General features: G+C 58.0%; 2 protein-coding genes across 4 annotated transcripts in view; both read right to left on the bottom strand.

Moving 5' to 3' along the window:
* Nucleotides 1-2,016, bottom strand: part of LDB3 (LIM domain binding 3) — a 59,545-nt gene extending 57,529 nt beyond the window's left edge. For 2 of the 3 annotated variants that reach the window (XM_070782142.1, XM_070782143.1), the window contains exons 1-2: nucleotides 1,858-2,016; nucleotides 1,646-1,761 (exon numbers count right to left, since the gene is read on the bottom strand). In XM_070782142.1, coding sequence (XP_070638243.1) covers nucleotides 1,646-1,738 — 93 coding nt within the window. In that variant the 5' untranslated portion in view covers nucleotides 1,739-1,761; nucleotides 1,858-2,016. The remainder of the gene's footprint in view (nucleotides 1-1,645; nucleotides 1,762-1,857) is intronic. The other variant, XM_070782144.1, reaches the window with a different exon arrangement.
* Nucleotides 2,017-4,315: 2,299 nt separating this feature from the next.
* Nucleotides 4,316-14,667, bottom strand: OPN4 (opsin 4). Its single transcript, XM_019953692.2, has 10 exons — nucleotides 14,524-14,667; nucleotides 13,133-13,278; nucleotides 11,972-12,105; nucleotides 11,445-11,648; nucleotides 10,614-10,785; nucleotides 10,010-10,174; nucleotides 9,032-9,139; nucleotides 7,998-8,178; nucleotides 6,700-6,843; nucleotides 4,316-4,748 (listed from the first exon to the last, which is right to left on the bottom strand). The coding sequence occupies exons 1-10, from the start codon at nucleotides 14,665-14,667 to the stop codon at nucleotides 4,710-4,712; spliced, it is 1,437 nt and encodes a 478-aa protein (XP_019809251.2). The 3' UTR covers nucleotides 4,316-4,709.
* Nucleotides 14,668-16,070: the final 1,403 nt, after the last annotated feature.

Below are 16,070 nucleotides of genomic sequence, written 5' to 3'. Positions count from 1 at the left end.
ACTTGCAATCAGGGGGTGGGGAGCTGTGCAGGCTTCTGGGGGAGAAGGGGGTGTGTCCACTGGGGCTCAAATGCCCACATGTCACCATATCGTCAGGCAGAGTGTGTGCGTCTCTGGGTGTTCTTTAGTATATGGGGCCGTGGCATCTCCTGGGCAGGGGGCCTGGAGACTCAGGTGAGAATAAGCCAGACCTCCAGCAGAAGGATGGAGACAGTGCCTTTTCCTCGCACTAGAGCCAGGCCAGCACCCAGAGAAGTATGGCCTCTTTTGCTCTTGTGAGTCTCCCATAGCACCCCTGAGTGGGGATTTTCCATGGCAGGGCCCCTCCAAGTGTCCACATTAGGTTCCACAGCCAGGATTGTGCCTGCCGTAGGGACATTGGCTCCCTGCCCCTCTGCCAAGCACCTTTCAGGCCTCTCCTGGCTACCCGCTTCAGTGCCTCCCTGCTAACCTCCCCACCCCACCCCCAGGCCCAAGGCAAGTTTCCTCTGCCCTGGAGAAGTCTCCCTGTCTCCAAGTGGGCAGTGACCCAGACACCCCTGCCCATCCATCACCCTCCAGTGACAGGCTGGGGCCTCAGCCTGCCCCCTTGTGCCCACACCAGCACTGCTGGGGCTCGGCCTTGGCCATACCCCACCAGGCAGGGGTTATCTTTGCCCGGCACGTTTCGCAGTTCACTGTGAGCATAGCTCTGCTTCAGCCCGGCTCTGTTGGACTTCCTTTTACTTGACAAGTATTGTCTGAGCACCTAGGTACTGGTCTGGGTACTAGGGACACAGCAATGGTTAAAACAAAGTTCTGTCTTACAGACAGCTTTGTCTCAAGCAGATCTAGCTTCTTGCTTCTCTGGACTTCAGTGTCTCCAGCTGGGCAATAAGATTTCTCAGACAATCTCCAAAGATCTCCGACTTCCCCATCAGGCAGTGCTGTCCCCTGGTCACAGGCACTGCAGGACACACAGTCCGTTTCCCCAGATGAGCATGGGGACCCAGACGTGAGACAAGCAGGCAGAGCAGCTATAAGTGAATGGCCAGGTGCTTCAGCAGGTGAGGAAGGACCAGCTCCATGAAGCCAACCAGTGGGAGTTACCCCAGCAGGCCCAGGGAGGCAGGGGAAGAGGGCTGTTATCTCGGGTCTGAGATGGAGTGGGTGTGGGAGCCCAGTTATCAGCCCAGCCCAGTTCTGACTGCAGGACAGCCAAGGTCAGCAGTCTGTCAACTGTCCTGTCCTGTCCACGCTAGGAGCGCTCTCTCCCCAAAGCAGCGGCCTACTTCCAGGCAGATGCTCCAGGCTTGGGTGTACCCCAGCACACCTGGAGAAGGGCTTTGGAAGGCCCTGTACTTTCTGTTTACCTGCCTGCTTGCAAACTTAGCATTTCCTGCTCTACTGAAAACATCAGCCACTTGCCATGTTTCATTCTCTTAATAGGCTAGCAAACCCAGGTGGCTAACAGCTGTGGCAGACACCAGAGGCCTGGGGCAGGCAGGATCAGATTAGGTCCAGTCCCAGCCCCCAGACCAGGAAAGTCTGCTCTGCTTTCCAAGAGCCTCTGGGAGGACAGACAGATGGACGGATAGACGCACACACCCTCCTTCTAGCATGCCCCGCCCCCACGGGCGGTAGGCTGCGGGCCATGCACACTCACCCGGGAGATGGTGAGCGGCATGTTGAAGTCCTTGCCGCCCTGCAGGCGGAAGCCCCAGGGCCCAGGCCCCGTCAGGGTCACGCTGTAAGACATGCTGGTGCTGACGCCGGCGGCCTCTGCGGACAAAGGGAGGAGAGTGGAGTGAGAGGACCCTCGTGCCCCCTGCCTCCCCAGTCCAGACCTCAGCCCCAGGCCCCGACCCCCGGCCTTGCCTGCTCTGTGCCTTGCTGCCCAGCCGGGCTGTGTGGAGCTCCTGAGAGGCTCCTAAGAATAGCTGGGAACGAATGCCATCGACACTGATATCTGCCCTCCGCTGCGCCCATAAATGGACTGTAACCCTATACTGTGCCCGCCCGCCCTCAGCCTCCCAGCGGGTCCACCGTGACTCACACGGCTAATATAGCCCCTGGGGAGGGTTGTCCAGCTCCCAGTACCCCCCAGGGGGCAGGAGAGGGGCCTGGGCAGGTTAGTGATAATGCTCTGCCTCCCTGCTCTCCTCTCCTTGCTCCCTCTGCCCTCTGGAGAGCCCGGTCTGCCCAGCCACACTCTCTGCCTGCTGTACCCACTCTCTTGCCCAGAAGACCATGGCTAAGTTCCCTTGGCCCAGGGCTTTGTGACTTGGGTGTTTGTAGCCCTGTGATCCCTGGAGAAGACCCTGAAGTTGTCCGCTTATCCTCTTATCCCCAAGAGAACTGACAACTTCAGGGCCCAGAACTGTCCAACCCCATCAAAACAGTAGTAGTCATAGCAGCAGCTCTGGGCACAGCCAAGCTCAGCTCTGGGCCCTCCACACCATTGTCCCCTCAGATCCTGCGAGGCGCAGGAACCAAGGCTCAGAGAGAGGTTAACTAACTTCCCCAAGGTCACACAGGTAGACCCAGGCCATACTGGAGCCTGAGCTCATTCCTATGGGGATTTGTGCCAGATAACAGGTTCTGCCCAGTACTGGCAGTACCTCTTGATGCTCAAGCCTGGAACTGGGGAGGCCCTGCCTTTTGAAAGGTACCCTTCGCACGGGGTCTGGAAGCAGGTCTGGGACAGGCCCCACACCCTCCAGGCCCTCTGGGGGCCCAACAGTTATTCTTGGCTCTCCTGTCTCATTTGTGCCCTGGAAAACTTGACAGCAGCATGGAAAGCTCCAGCTGCCAGTGTTGCACGCCAGGCCCCTGTGCCCTTTGAGCCGGAATGGCAGGGGCCAGGGAGGAGGGGAGGAGAGGCCATTTGCTCAGCTGCTGGGACAAGGGGCCAGAGGGGCAGCAAGGGGAAAATGTGTGTGATGTGGCCAGCCCGTAACCCAGAGACAGTGTGCTCTAGGTGGGGCCCTAGGCCCCTCGGGACTCCTGCCAGTGTGGTCTTCGAGCCAAGATACCTCTAGAAACCCTTCCTCAGAAGAGACCTCAGGCTCGACATAGTCTGGAGGTAGATCAAGGCCCCCACTAGTTCCCTGCTCTGGAAACCAAAGCTCAGGGAAGGCAACTGGGCTGGCTGTTCTCTGTCCTCCTGGAGAGCCCTAGCCTGAGCTGGGCCCTGAGGACTCAGAGGAGGGCTGGGTGCAGGTAATTTCCCAGATGCCCGCACCCAGCCTCATACGACATGAATGGCAAGAAGGAGTCCCCACTGCACAGGGGCATTTGGTAACTTGCCCAAGGTCACAGAAATATCAAGTGGAAGAAGCCAGTGAGGGACCTGTGCTCTCTCCCCCACTTCACCACCTCTTCTGCTCCGTGTCATGATGCCCAGCTGTCCTCCCTGCCCAGGCCTGGCCCAGGAGTCCAGCAGCTCATGGCCAGCACTCCCATCCCCTGCCCCTCCCCCAGGTCCCATCCCATCCATCCCTGATTCCAGCTTCATCTCCTTTCCCGAGTGGGGGGAGGTGCATCTGTCCGGTCAGGCTAGAGAGGATCCAGCAGCAGGCCATGACCAGTGTGGGGAAAGGAAGGAGCCGAACCCGCACAGGGAGAGGGAGCCCCGAGCTAAGCTGTACCTGGAGTTGCAGGCTCTTTCTCTGGACTCAGGCACCCGCCATGCCGCCTCTGGGGAAAGGGAGGCGTAAGGAAAAGGATGCTCTTAAAGGGGAAGGCCAGCCTCCCTCCATCTGCCTCCCCTGGGAGGTCTGAAGCCAGCCAGAGAGCAGCTGGTACTCACAAGCTGGGCGTGAGCTGCTTTCCAATAACAGCAGCTCACTGGGGAGTAGGGATGGGGGCAAGCCTGGTCTTTCCCCTCCTCCACGCTCCTCCCTGCAGTTTGGGATGGGGTTTTAGGCTTGAAAATCACAAGGTGGAGGACAGAAGGAGAGTAGGAAGAGAGAGGCTGCTGCGGGCTTCAGAGGTCAGGCCCCTGGGCCTCTCCCTCCCATGGGGCACCAGTAGGTAGAGACTGCTTGTCAGACCTTCTCTGCTTTTTATTTTTCTGCAGCCCTCCAGGCACACACAGCCCTGGGGTGAACTTGGACTACTGATTGAAAACACACTGTAGGCGCTGTGTGTGTGCGTGTGTGCTTGGTGTGCATGCAAATACATCCACACAGGAGCGTGTGCTGGAGAATGAGCGTGTGCACAAGAGGGTGGGCCGTGGTGGAAACAGCGCTCTGCGGGGAGAGCCAGAGGGGAGTAAGTTTCCGGCGAGTGAAGGTCTGTGTGCGGCTTTGAGTGCCGGCCGCGGGAGACACAGTGCTGTCCTTTCTGTGCCAGTGAAATGCCCAGCCCAGGTGCAGAGGCAGCTCATAAACAGCCGGGGTGTCTGACAGAGCCATCGCTGTTGTCATCGCCCAGACAATCACAGCACGCAGCATCCGAGGAGAGGCGGACGACTCCAGGCAGTGGGAGGGCCTGGGCGCCCGCTCTTCCGTCTGAGCCTCAGGTGCAGGCTGTTGGATTGAGAAGTGGGTGCAGCCCACATTGCAGAGCAGGAGTTTCGTGGTACGGGGCCATGAATCTAGACCAGCATGGGTGACAGGACCGCTCCCAAAGCCTGCAAGCCCACGGGTAATGCTGGGTCTGTGTGCGTGAGGGAGACGTGAAGGAGCTGGACGTGTCCCAGATGGAAGGCAGGAATGATGGTCACCCTACATCCTGGCGTCCAGGTTGGGGAGCAGCCCCTTGGCCTGAAAGCAAGCAGCAGACATCAGTTTAGCCCAAAGAGTGTCCCACTGGAAGTAGTGGCTCAGGGACCCTCTGTGTTTAGGGGCACCTCATGATAAAGGGAGGTAGCGTGGGGGTGGGGAGGGGCAGGTTTTGTCCCGGCTGGGGGTTGGGCCTTCTCCAGGCCATGTGGCTGGAAAATGGAGCTGGTAATGGCCGAGGTTGCCTCCAGGCGGTCCCCCAGGCTGGCCTGTCCTAGGGTCTGGACTCCTGGGGTCCAGACTGAGCTCTCCTCACCTCCACCAACCAATTCTCCACTTTCCCAGGCTTGGGTGTCTCCTCTCTCCCTGTCGTCTTAAATACCTCATTTCTTGCCTATCTACTGACTTGCCTATCTACTGACTTCCTCCCATCTTCTCTCTGCTGGATCATTCCACGCAACCTATCCTTCTGCAGCTACTGAGGAGAGGCCCAATCTACTCTGCCAAGCTGACCAAGCCCACCTCAGTGCCCCAATAAGTCCTCCAAGGGCTTCCTGTCCTCCAAGGTCCTGACTGGAGACCCCTCATGCCAGCACCTGGTTGGGCCTCCCCACGGCTCCTACCACCTCCTGCCCCTTCTCTATCCTCACCTCCCACTGCTAGAGTCCCTTGGCAGCTCCTAGGGTCACAGAGAGACATTCTGTGTCTGTCTGTTCAGGACACCCTGTGCCCCACTGTGTTTGTGTCGGCTGTTTCCTCAGCCCGGGCCGCCCGGTCCCTGCTCCTCGGCCCCATCCCGCCTGGCAATCCCCGTTTACCTTCACCTTTCCCAGGATCCCTTGGGGCCTTGCCTCTGCTTTCAGCACCCTGTGTGCTGATACCTCGATGGCAGTGCTTATCACGCGTGTTAGGTGACTGCTGATGCGCTGTCCCCCTCTGCCCCATGCCCCACCCCAGGCCAGTTTTCCCTCCAGGAGAGGTGCAGGGCCTTTCATCCTTTGCCCGGCCAGCCTGGGGGATGCTGCTGGCCTTTGCCCCAGCCTCTGGGGTCGTGCACAATGCCCGGCCTCAGGGCTGGGGACAGAGTCCTCTCTGGGGCTGGAGCTGCTGGGGAGTGGTGTTCCCTGGCATGGCAACGATGGAAGAGACAGAAGCCCCCCACTTGTAGGGAGCTGCCCAGGGCTCCCCCTCTCTGGGACAGGCAGGGGAGCAGCCTTGAGGAAGGAAGGCAGGAAAGCGCCTCTGGTCTTAGTCTTGCTGCCCTAGAGCCCAGGAACTGGGGGTGTTGTGTGGGTGTGAGTGGAGGGGCAGAGTGGGAGCTGTCAGCTGAGGGGGAAAAGCAGCCGCGGGGCCTGTGCACACGGCATTTCCAGCGTTCCAGAATCCGGCCTCCTCTAATCGCCATCGACATTCCGTTCCATAGGCACTTGGGCTGACAGCTGGCCTTCTTTTAATAGCCACAAGTATTCTGGGCAACGTCCTAATCTCAGGGCATTCATAGCGAGCACATACACAGCTTGCAGCCCCGCCCCCCTAGGTACATCCCGTTTCCAGTCGCAGAGAGGTACATGCCACTCACACTTGGTCACATTCTCAGCTTAGAGCAGACACATTAGGGCAGCACTGAAACCCATGCCCTGTGGTGTCAGAACTGTGGTGTCAGAAGGACAGAAGCATGTGCCGGGCACATGGTCACACATTCACATACATGCGATATACATTCATCATAATATAGCCACCACCTGCTGTGTATGTGCACAGACAAGGTCACGCACACACACACGCTCTCAGGCGCAGTCACGTCAGGCTTGCTCAGAACACCTTGGAGTCAGAGATTCCCCCAAGACCCCCAGGTGGGCAAGGGAAAGCTGGGAGGTGCAGGGAGGGGGTGATTCCCAGAGGTCACTGGGCCTGCCCCCTTTCCTGACAACTCCCTGGGCTACTTGCTCCTGTCCCACCTTTGTACAGGTTGGCAGGTGTCAGACCCAGTTACCTTCCCGGGAGCCTCTGAGTCCCGTCCCTGGGGCCTGGGCAGGGCCTTGGCTTCCACATCATCCAGGCGCTGACTGCAGGGGGACCATCCGCTCACCTGCTGGCCAGCCCCCCACGCAGCTGTTGCTTCTGTGTCCATCCAGCCCTGGGGAAGGGGGAGAGTAGCTGTGAGGTGAGGGGGGCATTTGCAGCATTGCTTCTGCCCCCTTCGTGGCCAGGCCTATCTCCATTCTCCCTACAATAGTTCACTGGGGTGGAGACCATGACACTGTTTGCAGGGCTGCTGGTCACCAAACCCTTGCAAATTGTGAGTGTGTGTGCTAGGATGTGTGTGTGTGTGTGTGTGTGTGTGTGTATACATGCTGCTTTTGTGATTTCTTAACACATGGGATGAGCACGTCTTCATGAGGTTCTAGGCCTCTCTTAATGGATAAGCTTCACTCCTTGATGTGCACTAGAGTAGTTCAGGGATTCTGACAGCTCCTCCCTCAGCCCCTTCAACTGAGACCCCCAGGGATGGGGGCAGTGGGAGGAGGTCAGTGGAAGCTCTTGGTGAGGCAGGCCCAGTGATGGAGGAGCTGGGACAGGAGCCCACGGCACAGGGAACTCTCTTGGGGACCTCAGGGGGCATCACAGTTCCAGGCCCCAAGTAGGTGCTGGCAGACTGGTAGCTCCTATGGCTGACCACAACGTGGTGGGTCATTCACGGGCACCCCATCTAGTATGTAGAGATGATGGCTTTCCCTTTTGGAGAGGACACAGAGCCTCAGAGAGGGTGAGTAGCCTGCATAAGCTCACACAGTGAGACTTGAACACAGGTACCCTGGCTCCAGGGCCAGTGCTCCTTCCGCTGTATCCTCTGAGCTCCTCAAGTCTCCCTCCTCCAGGAGGAGCGGCCTTAACAATGAGGATGATGGGCTTGAGCTCGCACCTACCTGTCTCTCTAGCAGCCCATCTAGGGAAGAAATGCTCATCTTTTCGATCTGAGACTCTAAGGCCCTGGGATAGTGCTGGTAGGGAAAAGAGTTGGCTTGGAGTGGGAAGACCCATGTTCAGTCCCAGCCCTGCTGCTGAGTGACCTGGGGCCAACATGTTGCCTCCCTGAATCTAGTGCCCCTGCCTGGCAGGGAGGATTGTATGAGGGAAGGCCATGTGGAGGCGGTGAGGGGCTCTTCCTGCCAGTGACCCAAGTTCCTGAGGGTTCCTGAGTCTCAGAGGCAGGCCTGCCTGGAGACCTGAGGCTGGACTAATTGAGGAAAGATCGTGAGATGCCAGCCAGTGAGGGCCCAGCCTCCTTACCACCTCGCTCTCAGAGCCCAGGGATGCCTGGCGCCTCCGTCCAGAGATCCAGCTGAGGTCCGAGGCCTGGCTACTCAGCGTGGAGCGATGGGTGGAGCGGTAGCTGGTGTACAGGCCAGTGCGCTGGCCCGACACGCCCAGCAGCACCCCCAGGCAGGGCAGGTGCTGGGCAATGGCCAATCTGGAAGGACAGCACATCAGGTTAGGGGGGTGGACAGATGGATTCGAGGAGATGGGGTGGGTGGACAGACTGACACTGGGCAAATGAAAGTGGGCCAGGAGCCACTGGGGAGTCAGGGACATTCAGACACTGGGGTTATGAAGATGGACAGACAGACACTGGGTCCATGGACGTGGAGGCAGAGCCTTAGGGCGGCAGGTTCAGCCAGATGCTTGGTTTTAGCTCTCAAGTGGCTGGCCCAAGCCACAATTCTGCAAATGGAGACCAAGAACACTTCTGAGCTGCCTCTGAGTTTATGGACTAAGGCCTGCAGCTGGCCTCTGCAGGTCTGCTGAGTTACTGACACCACCAGGCAAAAGGAAGCACTGAAGGCCCCCTCGTGGAAGAGGCCAGCCCTGCGGGGCTTCTATCAGCAGAGAGTGCTCCGGGTCAGAACCAGTCCCAGGCCGCTACCACGGCCCGGAAGCAGAACAGAGCTCTCGCTGCTGCGACCTCTCCAGGCTGTCACTGTCTGGGGGCCTCTCTTGGCAGCAGGCAGCACTGCTGATCAGCCATCCTGGTTGCCTCTTGGCCTCAGTTTTGAAAATCCAGTTAGTACTGGACACTGCCCAGGGAGCTCTGATGTCCCCCCATGCTGAGCCCCCTAGGAAGCTGAGGTAGCAGAGGGGGTCACACCAGCTCCAGATCCCACCCAGGGTCACGAGCTGTTCTCAGTAGCTAGAGTTCCCATCCGATGCAGATACAAAGGACAGGAACGATGGCTAGCCTCCACCCCCATTTATAGGCCCAGGCCCTCCATGCCCATGAGGGTGGGCCTGGGGATCTGGGCCTGGGTCCTGGTGGAGGGTCCCACCTGTACTTGGGGTGGGTGATGGCGTAAATGATGGGGTTGTAGATGGCAGAGGCCTTGGCAATGACAGCTGGCACCGAGTTCATGTAGGGCGTCAGGATATGTGCGTACCTAGGACAGAGAAGCTGAGGTCCCCCTGCCAGCTGACCCTCCCTGGAGACTCCACAACCCACCCGCCCGCTCAGGCACCTTCTTCTTCTTAGGCCAACCAAGCCTTGCCAGGGCACAGCCCAGCCTGGTCCAAAGCGGCATAACTAAGTCATTCCCAGGGGATGCACTGTGATGCCAAGGAGAATTCTGATCTGAGGTGAATGGGAACCCAGGGAGCGGTTGAGGGAGTGGTGCTGAGAAGATGTGCCAGAGTGGGGGGTCTCACCAGGTCCCACAGTTCCTTGGAGACTGTGCTGCTGCCAATAACCCCACCCCTCACCCTCAATGACTCTGGCCGTCTGACCAGCCCTCCCCACACCCCATCAAACCTTGATGCCTGCTGCTCCCCTGGCCCTTTGGGAGTTATTGCAAAGGAGGGCCCGACAGGGGACCCGAAAAGGTCTCATACCCAAACACCTGAAAGGATTCACAGTTCTACTGTCTCACGTGCTCATGAAGTCTGGCCAGTGTCCATGCTGTGCAGGTGTCAGGGTCCCCAGACACTAGCCACAAGAAACCAGAAGCTCTGGGAGGGCTGCATGCTCCCCAGGGGTCTGGAAGGACCTGACAGCCGTTGTAGGCCCTCAGGCCAAACCCACTGTGGCCCAGAACTCCCGAGCATGTCTCCTAGCCCCTCCAGGAATAAGGCAGGCCCAGCTCGGGTGGGGCGTCTCACAGCAGCAGGGAGAATAAGGCTATGAGGCTGGACCTAAGGTGTGAGGATGGCTGGCTTGGGCTTGGGCTTGGACTGGGGGGAGAGAGGCTGCCCCAGGGTCCCTTCACCCTTCTCCCACCCTTCCAGCCCAGCCCAGCCCCTTAGCCACTGCTCACCCAGCAAAGCCCATCAGGGCGACAGTGGAGTAGGGGGCCCAGGAGAGCACAAAGAGGAGGATGACCAGCAGCTCGATCTTGGCCATTTTCCACTCATTCTGTAGCCGCTGCCGCTGCCGGGGACACTCACTGCCACCCTCGCAGGTCCCGAAGGTCTGGAGAGCTCTAGGAAGCATGCAGAGTCTGGGTCTGGCCCCACTCAGCTTGCAGTGAGTGCCAGGGCCATGGCTACTATCGGGGAGCCTTCTTGGACCTGGCCATCCTTTCCATGCAGCAGCCCTGACACCCGGAAAGTCCCCCATGATACCCAGGCTAAGCTGCCTGCCTGTGCTTCTACCTGTGGTGGTTTCTCTTTCCCCCAGACCCCTTGGCCAAGTCTGAAGCCCTCTCTTCAGAAGACCCTATCTCCTGAGACTTTTCGAAGCACCGAGTTTGCACCAGTCTGTAGGGAACCCACCCCATAAGCACATGTGCTGAGCTGGTCTTTGCCCATCTGAGTCTGGGAGTGCCCTGGGGGGCTGGATACAGACTGAGCCACGGGAAGCCCTGGTGAAGGGGCACAGTCCTCCTCCCATCAAACCCCTCCTTTGCGCCCAGCTCTTACTGGCCCGTCTCTCGGATGGCCTTGAAGATGAAGATGTAGCAGTAAATGATGATGAGCAAGGGGAGGAAGAACACAAAACAGAAGAGCAGCATGGTGTAGGCGCGGACGGACGGCGTGAAGCTCACGTAGTCCCAGGAGCAAGAGGTCAGCAGGCCTTCGGGCACATAGGCACCTGGGAACCAGGGGCAGGGCGCTCAGCCTCCAGGGCAGTGCTGACCCAGGCTCCTGATCCAGCAGGAGCTTTGGATGTGGAGGCTGAGCTTCTCAAACACTGGCCCTGGCCCCGGCCCCGGCCCTGTGCAGCAGAGCAAAGAAACTGGGCACGTAGAAGGGAGTTTTCCAAGCTGGTGCTACTAGAAGATAGCTCATGAAGCCCACTGCTGCCCAATCTTACCAGTTTGGAAGATAGACCTCACCACAGCCCCAGGGTCTTACTCCCTCAGACTTAAGCCAGCTTCCTGGTCCCTCCTTAGAAGGGTAGGTGCCTGCTGCTAACCCTTCTACCTGCTGAGGCCTCATATCCCAACCCTTGCCTGTCTGATGTATTGCAAACTCAGCATCAGATGTACCTGTCACTTCCTGCCAGTCAGGAACCATGTGGTCTTCCCTTCTGTGTATGGGGAAGGGAGCCCAGGTTAGCCTCTGATCGCTGACGGTGCAGCCTCAGTTCCCCCTGCTGCTAGTCATGTCCCCTGAATGTCCATTTGCCTGAGGCTTCAGCAGTCCCCTGGCCCCTCCTGCCAGCTTGGGGACCCAAGTCCACCTACCTGTCCCTTGAACATGCCCCTCCCAAATTATCTTCCCGTCCCCTGGTTCCCTGAGCTCACTTACTCCAGCCAAAGAAGGGCGGCAGGCTCCAAGCTAGGGCATAGAGCCAGACGCCCAGCAGGACAAGCGCGGCCCGCCTCTTGGACACCATCCCGACGGTGGCCAGTGGGCGTGTGATCACCAGGTAGCGGTCCAGGGCGATGGCCGTCAGGGTAATCATGGAGGTGATGCCAAAGAGAGCCCCACAGAAGGCATAGAATTCACAGCCTGTGGGCATAACTCCCTGACCTCAGTGCTTGGCAGGGAGCCGATCAGATACCCGAGGGCAAGGAGGGTGTGTGGATGGTGTGTACTTAGCTCCAGCACTGGCCTCTCAACGAAAACAGGCCTGTGTTCCTCTCACCCTGCCTGCCTGCATCTGACAGAGGCTCGTGGAAGCCTCTTGTCAACTCGTGAGTCTGAGCAGGGTGCTACCCACCCATGGCCCAGGAAGAGCATATCACCGTCTCATCTGGGCCACCCTCCACTGTGGACATCCCCTGCCCCAAACCTCCTCCTCCCCCCAGCAGAAGGGAATTCCAAGTGTCTACCTGCTTCTCCAAAGAGCCACTGCTTATAGAGGCTGCTGGCGAAGAAGACGGGGGCCTGAGTGAAGGACATGAGGAAGTCGCTGACTGCGAGGTTGATAATGAACATGTTGGCAGGTGTCCTGAGGCCTCTGCTCCTGGGAGGGGTCAGATGCTGTCAGGAGGAGCTTCTTCTGGGGAGCTTCCCTCAAACACATGTGCACATGCATGCATACCCATGCACACATGTGTGCTTGCACTGAAGCATGAGCTGCTGGGTCACAGACCATCCCGCTGCCCAGCAAGTACCAGCCAAACAGTTCTGGAGCCTGGCATCATGGGCAGAGAAGTGAGACCCTGCAAGGCAGCAACTCATGCCTCTCTCGTCCTCCTCTCCCAGCATCTTTGCAGTCCTCACCCTCAGGGCTGGCAAAGGGGAGAGGAGCTGATGATGGTGTCCACGGATCAGGTACTTCCACGAACCCTCTTACAATCATCCATCTGTGTGTCTATCCCCCTCCTTCACTTTGCAGTAAGAACACTGAAGCTTCCACCCGTGAGGCAGCTTGTGATCACAAGACTCAGTAAGTGGCACAGTCAGGATTCACTCATTTGCTGGGCACCACACACACAAAAACTTACTTAATCGTCACATTGACTCCATGAAGTAAGTGACAACTCCATTTTGCAGATAAGAAAAGTTGACTCAAAGGAGGTAAGTAATCTGCTTAAAGTCATTTCAGCTAAGGGTTATTCACGCCTCCACATGCCCATCTCAGCCATTCAGCTGGTGAGTGGGGCAGGTAGAGAAGGAAGCCAAGGGTGGTGGGAAGGCTGGCTGCTAAAGGACTGGAAGACTCAGGATCCCTATACCAGGGCTGCTCTTTGAGTCAAGGGAAAATGCCCACCGGGGCAGGTGATGGTGGAGGTGAACAGAGGGCAGAGCGAACAGGCAGAGATGTGTGTGTGTCCTTCACAGGGAGTAGGGGGTGCACCTGGGGCCCAATCGGATATGCCACTCAAGTTGCTCTGGATTACTTTTGGGCTCCTTTCCTGGCTTTGAAGGCTAGGCTCAACAGTGCCCTGGCAGAGTTGGCACCAGAATTTCAGTCCTGTGTTCTGCCCCATCTCTTCCTGGCTGGCTGCCCTCAGTGCCCAGGCTCCCACCCTGCCAAAACTGGGCACCTGCAGAAGGTATAGATGACCGTCAGATTTCCCAGCATCCCCGTAAGTCCCACCAGCAGGATCACCGTGCCCAGGGTGTAGTGGGCGTGGTCTGGAACATCAACCGTGGGGAAGGGGACCCAGGCAGCAGCCTGAGCCCTGACTGCCTGCGGAGAGACAGAGAAATAAGGGCATCCCATGACCTCATCACTTCCAAATAGTCCTGAGAAGAAGAATTAGGGTTCCCAGTGGGGCAGAAGGCTTAGAGTGGCAAAACCATTTGCTCACACAGCTTGCAGGCAGCTGAGCTGGAATGGAAACATGGGTCTCCCTAAAGTTGAGCGCAAGCTCCTATGGCCCAGAGGCAAAAGTCTTCTAGAAGTATGCTAAGATTACCTGTTGGAGGCTGACAGGACAGACAGACACACATTTGGCAAGCAGGGACATGGCTGGAGTGGCTCCATGTTTCCTAGAGAAGGCAGAGCCCTCTCCTAGGTGGGTTCCTCCCTTCTGTAGGGACCCCATCTCAAACACCTGAGACAGTTAGCAAATGTATTCCAGTCCCCTTGTACGTGTGGAGGCGCAGTCAAATTAATGAATGAATTAAAAAATAATAATGTTTTTTAAAACAGAGAATTTATGGGGAATTCTCTGGTGGTCCAGTGGTTAAGGAATTCGTGTTTCCACTGCAGGGGGCACAGGTTCGATTCTTGGTCAAGGAACTAGGATCTTGCATGCTGTGTGGTTAAAAATAAATTTTAAAAAATAAAAAGAAAATTCAGCCCTCCCAAGTCACTGAAGGGAGGTCATCATCCTACGAGGCCAGAACAAAGGGCCTTACAGACCTCCCATCACAGCTGCTTTCCAGGAATGGGAGTGGCTTCATCTCTGTCCTGCCCTGGTTCCTATAGCTACTGGAGCCTTTCCTTCCTGTCCAGAACCTAGGCCAGCATCCCACAGCCCTGAGGGAAGGCTTATCACTCCCCAGCTAACGGTGGGATGTTGGGGGATGGCCCTGGGCCTGGCTAGGATGATGGAGGCAGGAGAAGGCACCAACACCTCACTCTGGCCTGGGACAAATCCTGAGGCCCAGAGTAAGCCTTCCTCTTTGGAAGGCTCTGGGGGCATCCTACCACCTCCAGAAAGAAATGGATGGGCCATTCCAGCCCTTTGTCCCATAAGGCTGGCCTTTCTGTTCCTCAGATGCTCTCCATGGCGAAGTAAAACTTGCCACACTCTCCTCTATTGGTCTTTTTGCGTAGGACGGGTTCGGAGAGGTTCAGTAACATGCCCACCATCCCAGAGCAGAGCTCAGGCCTTTCTATCTCCCTGTCAAAGCCCCTGTTGTCCCTAGGAAGGGCACCAGGGGAGGGGAGGGAGGCTTTGCATGCACACACTCGCCCCAGGCTTACCGTGGGGCTGATGGACGGAGGGTGGCCCAGGCTGGAGGCGCTGCTCCGGGAGCTGTCCCACCTGCTGGAGGAGGCTGGGGTGGCTAGGCAGCTGGATTCCTGCACCGGGCCCAGCGGGGCTCTTGGCCCTGAAGGAGGGTTCATCCTGAGGTGGGCTGGTCCTTTCTCAAGCCCACAGAGAAATCAAGGGCACCAGGAGTTCAGGACGTTAGCTGTGCCCGGCCTTCCAGCTTTCCCCCATCCTTAGCACCCCTTCCTGGTCTGCCGGCTGTCTGCTCCTGTGTCCAGCGTGGACCCAGCCTGGAGCTGTTCTTGGGGGTGGTGGCTGCGCTGTGTCCAGTGAAGCACAAAGGAGAGAGTGTCACAGTTATGGCGACTGAGAGTCACAGGGTCCGTCCCCACCTTTAAGTAGCGGAGCTGGGCGTGCACATGCCCAGCCGCTCGGTGCCTCGGCTCCCTCAGACACAGGTCCCTGAAGATGGCAGTATGCATGTGTGAATGTGTGCAAGTGTGTGTGTGTGCATGCAGGGAGTCTGAGAGCGTGTGTCTGTGTGAATGTGTGTGTATGTGTATATTACAGAAGAGATTGCTAGGCTCTGGCTCTTGGACTTCGCCCTTCCCTCTGGCCAAATTTCTTTTTCCCCAAGCTCATCAAACACAGCTTCTGCCTCCCCTAAGACCCCCCAGCTCGGGGTTGTCTGTGGCCTATACTCAGCCTTTCCACAGGGCACCCTCTCATGTCTGCCCACATTACCCATCACCCCTTCGCAACCATCCCGTGCAGGACCAAGGCTGGGCACCTGAGGTCACAGACGCAGAAGCTGAGAAGATGTGCCAGAATATAACGCAGCTGAGGGGAGATCAGATCATAAGGCAATTTTTGTTTGTTGCTTTTTGATCATAAACTTTTTCATTGAAGTGTAAATAGGGAAAAAGAAACAAAACCCCCACAAAGCTGGTAGAAACCTGGGAGCTTCCCCAGGCTGCAGGCCCGGCCTGAAGCGAGTGAGTGTCAGAGGCGGAGGGCCACACTCACAGTAGGGGCAGAGTGAGATCCGCGGAGCTGGAGCAGACGGGGGCCAAGCACTCTGCCTCCAGGGCATCTGCGCTGCTTCCAGGGACGTCCTATGCGGTCACTGTGTCCTGGGGCACAGTGCCAAGATTTGAGGAGCCCTGGAGTGGAGAGATATGCCCTGTCCTCTTCCTTGCCCCCAAGTCTTTACAAACAGCTCCCGAGAGCCCCAGATTCGGGCGGCCAGGGCAGGCGATGCCTACCAACAGGTGCCAGCTCATGGTTGAGATGCGTGTCCTCCCCAGGCCCCTCATTACAGGCTCACCATGGTGACGCAGGAGGCTGGAGGAAGAAGCTCAGTGCAGGGTCAGACAGGGTGGGGGTCTTTGAGGACCAGTCCCACCAGTTCCCACCCTGGTTAGTGCACATGCCCTCAGAGACGGACCTAACTTTCCTCCTCTCCCAGTGCTGAGGCTGAACTCAGGGCTCAGTAACACCCACTGGCTCCTGGTGCTTCTGTGGCCCCGGGGTCCCC

Source organism: Bos indicus, chromosome 28 (genome assembly GCF_029378745.1).
Source record: "Bos indicus isolate NIAB-ARS_2022 breed Sahiwal x Tharparkar chromosome 28, NIAB-ARS_B.indTharparkar_mat_pri_1.0, whole genome shotgun sequence".
NCBI lineage: Eukaryota > Metazoa > Chordata > Mammalia > Artiodactyla > Bovidae > Bos > Bos indicus.
Note: the sequence above shows the minus strand (reverse complement) of the source record. Positions and strands in the feature narration are given on the sequence as shown.

Excerpts from the sequence above, each read along its gene's own strand:
- OPN4 (XM_019953692.2), bottom strand. The coding sequence starts at position 14,667 with ATGAACCCTCCTTCAGGGCCAAGAGCCCCGCTGGGCCCGGTGCAGGAA. Across the intron at positions 12,106-13,132 it reads GTCATCTATACCTTCTGCAG|GAGCAGAGGCCTCAGGACAC; the intron begins GTGCCCAGTTTT and ends GACCCCTCCCAG. Across the intron at positions 9,140-10,009 it reads GCCCTGATGGGCTTTGCTGG|GTACGCACATATCCTGACGC; the intron begins GTGAGCAGTGGC and ends TCTCTGTCCTAG.